Consider the following 7,500-nt stretch of genomic DNA (forward strand, 5'->3'; position numbering starts at 1 on the left):
TAAAGCGTTACGATCGCGAAGTGTACCTTGAACGTTGCCGGAACAGCGTATTAAAGATAGATTAGACTCCCACGATTCCAGCACGATCATCTAACCGTTCGACATTACCGTAGACCGTGCAGTAGTTAAATCAGTTAAATCAGTCTCTCGTGACTCAAGCCTAAGTCGTGGAGTTTAATACTTGCGTTTCTTCTTCGATTTAAAATCATGGAATTCGTGTGATATTTTTCTCGTTAATGAAAGAAAAGAAAATCAATTGAAAATATTGTTCTCTATATTAATAAGAAAGAAAAAGAGAGAAAGGGAGAGAGAGAGAGATAAACGATGAGCCTTAATGAAACGGTACATATCGAATTGGTGGTAAACGTAATATGGTGTCTACAAGTGTACGGATATTTTTGGACATAGCATCTGGTTGGACGTAAACCTTTGACGTCTTGACTTCGGAAGTGGTCAGTCGTCGTTCGCTCTTGCGTTGGTTATAATCCTTGAGACTAGAAATCTGATTTTGTTTTTCTTTATTTTTCAAAGACGAATCTATAAGACAACGATTTCCTATGGCAAATCATACGGGACCAGCAGGTAGTTTCTTTCTTCTCTTTTCTCTCTCTCTCTCTCTCTCTCTCTCTCTCTCTCTCTCTCTCTTTTACATATCTTTTTCCTTCTTATAAAAGTTCGTCCCAATATCTTTTTGGAATAATTTGAAAACTTTTGTAGATATCGCGGAAGTTACGTTCCAAGCTTATGCAAGACAGCAGATAACAAACGAGGAACCGCGAAGATGTTATCATTTGAAAATTCGATTTATTCTAATGGCAATAGTTTCCACAGTGATCGCTTCTCTTATTATATATTGGTTCATTAATTCGATTCTGGTTAATCATAATGACAGTAAGCATTTTGATTCGAACGGGTATCGTTCTGCTTTGAGAAAACAGTCTCACTTCCAACTTCCTAGTCAGGTTATACCATTAGAATATACGTAAGTATGTGTGTGTGTATGTGTGTCTATATAGCTAAATATATATATATATATATATATATATATATATATATAAATATATATATTTAGCTATATATATATATATATGATGGAAGAAATATGATAAAACGAAACGAAGAAAATATATATGTAGATGTCTATATAAATCGAGGAAAAGTCACACCTGGAATCATTAAGCCATTGATTATTTCTACAGATTGCGAATAATTCCGTTATTGGCAGAGAACAATTTTAGTATCATCGGTGACGTCAAGATTCAACTTTATTGCAAACATCCGACAAAACACATACGGCTTCATTCTCGTAAATTAAATATAAAGAACGTCAAAATCACGAACATTCGTCCCGCAAACAAATCGTACATTATCGAGAATTACAAGTTAATTTCGGACGATGAATTTCTCGATATTTTTCTCTTACAACTTTTGATCAAAAATCAAAGTTACATGCTGAGCATTAGATATACTACTGATTTGAACGAAGAACCGATTGGATTGTTTCGTAGCAAATATAAAAACAAGATATCTAATGTTACAAGGTTAGTAAGACAAGTTATTTAAAGAGCTTAAAAGAAAAAAAAAAAACAATAAAATTAATATCTTGGAAGAAGAAGAAGAAGAAGTTAAGATAAGAAGAAAAAAAAAAGAAAGAAATAAAATAAAATGAAGATAATAAATGGCAAGACGTACAATTTTTTCGTCGATTTCTCGATATATTTTCAGGTGGATAGCCGTATCGAATTTTTATCCTGATTTCGCTCGAAGAACTTTTCCGTGCTTCGACGAGCCATCAATTAAGACTCCTTTTCGAATCTCGATTAGTCGAAAGATCGACATGCGGACTCATTCAAATTCAATACTTATTGCCACCGAGATAAAGTAAGTGTGTACTCAATCGTTAATGTATTTACCGTAATTCTTTATCAACTTAAAATCCCAAGGAAGAAATTTTTTCTCTTTTAAAGAGAAGAAGAAAGAGATAGGAAGTTTGTTAAACAAAAAAAGAAATATATATATATATATAGTTATTGATACTGATTAAATTTAATATGTAATACGTATCCTTATGATTTCATAGTCACGATATATCAGGTCATGTTTGGGATCATTACAATAAAACCCTACCAATGTCGACGTACCTGGTAGCTTTCATGGTGACTGACTTCCAAAGTTATCAGATCAACGTTACCGATCGGCCATTTCATAATATGTTCGCCAGAGAAGACGTGCAAAATGATACCATGTATATTGGAAATTTAATACCTCGGATAGTCAGGCTCATGCAAAATTTAACAGGATTCCATTACGACTTGGACAAGCTCGACATGATAGCGGTACCAAGTTTGGCATATTCGGCGATGGAAAATTGGGGTCTCATTACTTTTCGGTATATTCACCAGTATATATGATATATGTGTGTACGCGTACGCACGTGCGTGTGTATATATATATATATATATATACACATACGTGGGAATAATCTATAGGATGCTACAAAATCGATGGAATGAAAAATTGATAATCGTCATCTTGAATTTTGAGCTAAAACAAAAAAAAAACAAAAAAACAAAAAAAGAAATATGATCGAAATAATTACTCGATATAAAAATAATTCTCAATATTTATCAAAGATTTTCTTTTAATAGAATAGTCATTTATATTATCTATTGTCGATTTTGTCAATATAATTTTCGTAAAGACCAATATAATTTATCAACAAGTTTGTAAAATCTTATACTCGTTAATACTTGTTCTCAGTCATGATCGAAAGAGTTATTAAGTTAAAAGATATTTTCATGGTCGTTGAAAATGAGAAGGACGAATAGAAGGATAAAAAGAAGAGGACGAATACACGTCGAGTTTGGCACGTCAAATAATAATATAAGACGTTCTGATTGCAGGGAGAACAACATACTCGTGCGAAATAAAAAGCAACATCTTGATAGCAAGCTAAGATCCGCGATTATAGCGTCGCACGCGGTGGCACATCAATGGTTCGGTAATTTGGTGACGCCAAAATGGTGGTCCGATGTATGGCTAAAAGAAGGCTTTTCTTATTTCTTCGGTATTAAGGCTTTGAGCATGGTGAGAACGATCATTTTCGTTATTATTTTATTTCTTTTTCTACCCCGTTCCTTTTATTTATTTCTTTCTTTCTTTCTTTCTTTCTTTCTTTCTTTCTTTTTCTTTCTTTCATTTCCTTTAATTTCCATTGCGGTTACAACTTTCAGATCGAATCGTCTTGGAGTATGGAGTATATTATGGCGGGGCAATATCGTGAAATGTTTGAGAGAGAAGCGAAGGAAAAGGCGTACCCGTTGTATCTCAATTTAAGTATGAAAAAATCACTTCGAGATATATACGATTCAAGGGCATATCTAAAGGGCAATTGTCTCGTCAATATGATATTTCATTTTCTCGGCGAATCGATTTTTTTTTCATCGATCAAAAGATACATAAATATTTATCGTCACGGTGCCGCCAATCAGGAAGATCTTTGGGATATATTTCAAGAGGAAATAAAGTCGAGGTCACATATGGAATTCTCCATGAGAAATATTATGAAAAATTGGACCGATCATGCAGGATTTCCGGTCGTTCACGTTCTAAGAAATAACGAGACCGGTCTTGTCGAACTAACACAGGTCTCAATAAAAACAAAAATATATTTAAAAAAAAAAAAATATATATATATATATATATATAAAAAGAAAAAAAATATTACCATTACTCTTTTTCTATTCGTCGAGTATAGAAAATTTTGTAAAGATCAAAGTAACGATAAAGAATCGATGCTGTTTTTAGGAGAGATTTTATAGGGACGCTTTAAACCCTCATGGTACGAGCGAGGAATTATGGTGCATCCCTTTAACGTGGACAATCGAAAGTGATCAGCGATTCGATGGGACGTTGCCGAAGGCATGGATGCTTGAAAGACGCATGGTGATTAATGATACTGGCTTGAGTGAAGCAATTTTCAATAATCAATGGATTCTCTTTAATATCAACCAAACAGGTCACAATGTAGTATAGTATAATCTCGTATAAGGACGAAATAAGAAAAAAAAAAAAAAAAAAAAAATAATAATAAAAAAAATAAAAGAGTGAGAGAGAGGGAGAGAGAGAGAGAGAGAGAGAGAAAAGATATTTAACATTAACGAGCCCGTACATTTCAATATTCTCTTTTTATATATCTTTTAACAGGATTGTACCGAGTGAATTACGATGTAGAAAATTGGAGACTTTTAACGAATCGATTCGATATCCTTCCCGAAACGACAAAGCTCCAGATCCTGAATGATGCCTTTGCTATGTTCAACGCAGGATTACTCGATCAAGCTTTCCTCTGGAAGATTCTTCTTAAGTTCAACGTTGATACCGAGGAAACTGTGTGGTTGTCAGTTAAGGATGCCTTCGAATATATCGAATATCGTCTATGGGATTCTCAAGTTTTCGAGGTAATTACTACTCTCGTTCGCGTTTTGTTATTAAAGAGAAAGATTAAAAAAAAAAAAAAAAAAAAAAAAAAAAAAGTAATAAGAAATAAAAGAATAAAAGAAAAGAAAAGAAATAAATAAAGAGATAAAATATCTACATAGTAATATCGTACTTTTATTAAACAACTTTGACAAAATTTCAATGTGCCAAAATATTTTCACGTGAAACATCTAAAAAGCTTTGTTTATTTTTGATTTTTCTCTTTCTTTTCTTTTTCTTTTTTTTTTCTCTCTCTCCATATGAGAACGTCATTTCAATCTCTCTTGTTATTACTTTATATCTTTAAAAAACAAGTAAGTTTATACGAACGCCTTTTACTCGTCTCTATCCTCCATCTCTCGTTCCACCGTCTCTCTCTCTTTTTCTTTCTTCCGATCGAAAAAGAGCCAAACGTGTTTTCTCTCTCTCTCTCTCTCTCTCTCTCTCTCTCTCTCTCTTTCTCTCGCCCTCTCTCTTTCTCTCATTTTATTATTAATTTATGCCGCTACTACCTACGATAAGATATGCAAGATAGCCGATAACAGGCTTAAAGGCTTAAATCGTTTACCACGTTGTTCTGCGTTATGTCGCCTATTATGTGCAGTTAAGTCTTAAGTATAGCATCATAAAACAAGTGATTATCCCTTCGACAGGAATACAAGCGATCATCGTCCGCCGCCTGTCATTACGATTCGACGTTCAATTAGCCCTTGAAAGACTCAATCATTATTTGCACCGAAATACGAACCTTCGAGAACGCTTAATTAACCACTTTGCTACGCAACAGTTTTCTTTTCGGAGAAACTATCATTGGAAAAAAAAATCGAAAAATCGTTTACGTTTCTTCCTTTCCTTTTTCTTCCTTCTTTCTTTTTTCTTTTCTTTTCTTTCTTTTTTTTTTTTTATTTTGGCTTTATCTTTTCTTCTTTCCTTTTTCGTTCCTTTTTTCTTTTTTATTTCGTTTGTTTCCTTTTTTTTTCTTTTTCTTTTTTCGTTTTGTCTCATTTCTACCCATCGAGAGAACGAGAATTTATTTACATAAATCGAATCCTACTCGACTCCTAGATTATATACCTTCGTTCGTCCAAAGAAACGACATGAAAGAATCTTTAACTCGATTTGTTCTTTTCCTTCTCTATCCATCTGTCTATCAATCTATCAATCTATCTATCTATCTATCTATCCATCTGTCTTTCTATTTTCTTTTTTTTTCTTTTTTTTTTTTTTTTTTTTATCAAATTATTTTTGATTACTTTTTATCAATTAAAAATACCCAAAATAGAATAGACTTTGAATCGGCATAAAAATATTTTTACTTAGTTGGAATAAATGTGTTTCAGTTTGTAACGTGCAAATTAGTCGAGGACGTATACATTTCAAAGGTAAAAAATTTGTTTGAGATCGACATCGATAGCTGGAGTTCATTTAATTTCGAAATGACAAAATGGGCATGCTCGATGGGACACAAAACTTGCATAAAATCCGTTCTGAATTTTGTGGATGAATTATTGCAAAACGATACCTCGATAACGTAAATTATAATTATCGATTATTATTAATTGAGAACCATTCGTAATAATAAATTATTAAAATTTTCATTTTTATTTCTTAGAGATGATCTAACGAGGGAATTTCGTTTGTGGGCCTATTGTACGTACGCTAAATTTTCTTCGGAAGAACAATGGTCGAAGTTATTGGGCAAATATCACGAATCAAAAGAAAACGATAAATATAGCCTCGCTTATGCTCTTGGTTGTACTTTAAATATAACTTCGATCGAACGGTAAGATATATAATCTATTTCTATATTATATTATATTATATAGATCTATATAGAAATAAAAAATGTCGAACTAATAGAAGCACTTTATATATTCGATTGAAATATAAGTAGTTGTCGAACGATATTTATAGGCATTTGTCGTCGATTTCACTCGAAAATAAAAATTCGAAGAATAATGAAAATCAATATGTCGAGGTTACGCTTATGGCTATCGCCAATAATCCGAGTGCACTTAATCTAACGATGGCCTTTATAGAACAACTCGAAAACGTTGATAAAAGGTATAGCAAGTAAGTGATCGCTAGATCCTCGACATCTATCATGATATAACACGCAAGGGCATAGAAAAATAATATATCGTATTACTACAGCAATATGAACATTTTGCTTTACGACCCTTCGATATTTTTTCAGTATCGAATATTACGATCCATTGGTTAAAATTTTTTACGGTTTCTCCACTACTATGGATCAAGAGGAGAACGTTAAATGGGTTTGTAAATTATATAAAAGATAGTTCTTAATATCGAAACGGTATCGTATTAGTAATGGTATAATTTAGATTAGTAGGATAAAGACACATTAGATACATATTTAGTACACACATACAATACTCCTGGTCTAATTTAAGACCTATGCTAAACTTTCACGATAATTCACACTGTTACACATACGTTTTTTCAGCTAACACGTTTCAAAGGTTCTCCTGGCAGTAAGTACGATACACTAATCGAGACGATAATTAATGACGTCAAGTTCAACGTCGCTTGGAACCGAAGGCACAAGAACGTGGTAAGAGATTGTTCCTCATAATTTTTTCTTTCCTTTTCTTTCCTTTTATTTTATTAAATATATTTTCTTTTTTTGCTTTTTCTCTTTCTTCTTCTTTCAACCACACAATCCTAATATGTTAACATTTCGGCACGAATCTCTCTCTCTCTCTCTCTCTCTCTCTCTCTCTCTCTCTATCTATCTATCTATCTATCTATCTCATTTATTCGTATTCGAGAGAAAGAGAAGAAAAAGAAAGAAAAATAAAAAGAAGAAGAAGTTCGAGCCTTTCATAAGAATCGCATTAAACTCGAAAGGATCCTCTCGATGATTGAACTTTCTCCAAACTTTAGACGATCGACCGATTAAGGATCATCGCAGACACTATGAACGAGAGTAAGGATTGCCTGAAAAATGGAAGAAGAAATATTTACGATTAACTTTAACCTATGGAGTACCATCATTTT

General features: G+C 32.7%; 2 protein-coding genes across 3 annotated transcripts in view; one reads left to right on the forward strand and one right to left on the reverse strand.

Moving 5' to 3' along the window:
- Positions 1 to 1,252, reverse strand: part of LOC124425957 (homeobox protein Hox-A7) — a 7,233-nt gene extending 5,981 nt beyond the window's left edge. Inside the window, exon 1 of the mRNA XM_046967083.1 lies at positions 1,167 to 1,252. The gene's annotated coding sequence lies outside the window, so the exon portion shown is untranslated. The remainder of the gene's footprint in view (positions 1 to 1,166) is intronic.
- Positions 73 to 7,500, forward strand: part of LOC124425954 (thyrotropin-releasing hormone-degrading ectoenzyme-like) — an 8,186-nt gene continuing 758 nt past the window's right edge. Inside the window, exons 1-16 of one of the 2 annotated variants that reach the window (XM_046967078.1) lie at positions 73 to 452; positions 532 to 582; positions 718 to 982; positions 1,200 to 1,541; positions 1,726 to 1,881; positions 2,081 to 2,389; positions 2,904 to 3,087; positions 3,234 to 3,647; positions 3,808 to 4,018; positions 4,207 to 4,460; positions 5,820 to 6,010; positions 6,092 to 6,262; positions 6,394 to 6,552; positions 6,677 to 6,755; positions 6,947 to 7,054; positions 7,387 to 7,500. The exon at positions 7,387 to 7,500 is cut by the window's right edge and continues 758 nt beyond it. In XM_046967078.1, coding sequence (XP_046823034.1) covers positions 558 to 582; positions 718 to 982; positions 1,200 to 1,541; positions 1,726 to 1,881; positions 2,081 to 2,389; positions 2,904 to 3,087; positions 3,234 to 3,647; positions 3,808 to 4,018; positions 4,207 to 4,460; positions 5,820 to 6,010; positions 6,092 to 6,262; positions 6,394 to 6,552; positions 6,677 to 6,755; positions 6,947 to 7,054; positions 7,387 to 7,473 — 2,955 coding nt within the window. In that variant the 5' untranslated portion in view covers positions 73 to 452; positions 532 to 557 and the 3' untranslated portion in view covers positions 7,474 to 7,500. Of the gene's footprint in view, positions 583 to 717; positions 983 to 1,199; positions 1,542 to 1,725; positions 1,882 to 2,080; positions 2,390 to 2,903; positions 3,088 to 3,233; positions 3,648 to 3,807; positions 4,019 to 4,206; positions 4,461 to 5,819; positions 6,011 to 6,091; positions 6,263 to 6,393; positions 6,553 to 6,676; positions 6,756 to 6,946; positions 7,055 to 7,386 lie in introns of both variants that reach the window. The other variant, XM_046967079.1, reaches the window with a different exon arrangement.

Source organism: Vespa crabro, chromosome 8, assembly GCF_910589235.1.
Source record: "Vespa crabro chromosome 8, iyVesCrab1.2, whole genome shotgun sequence".
Lineage (NCBI taxonomy): Eukaryota > Metazoa > Arthropoda > Insecta > Hymenoptera > Vespidae > Vespa > Vespa crabro.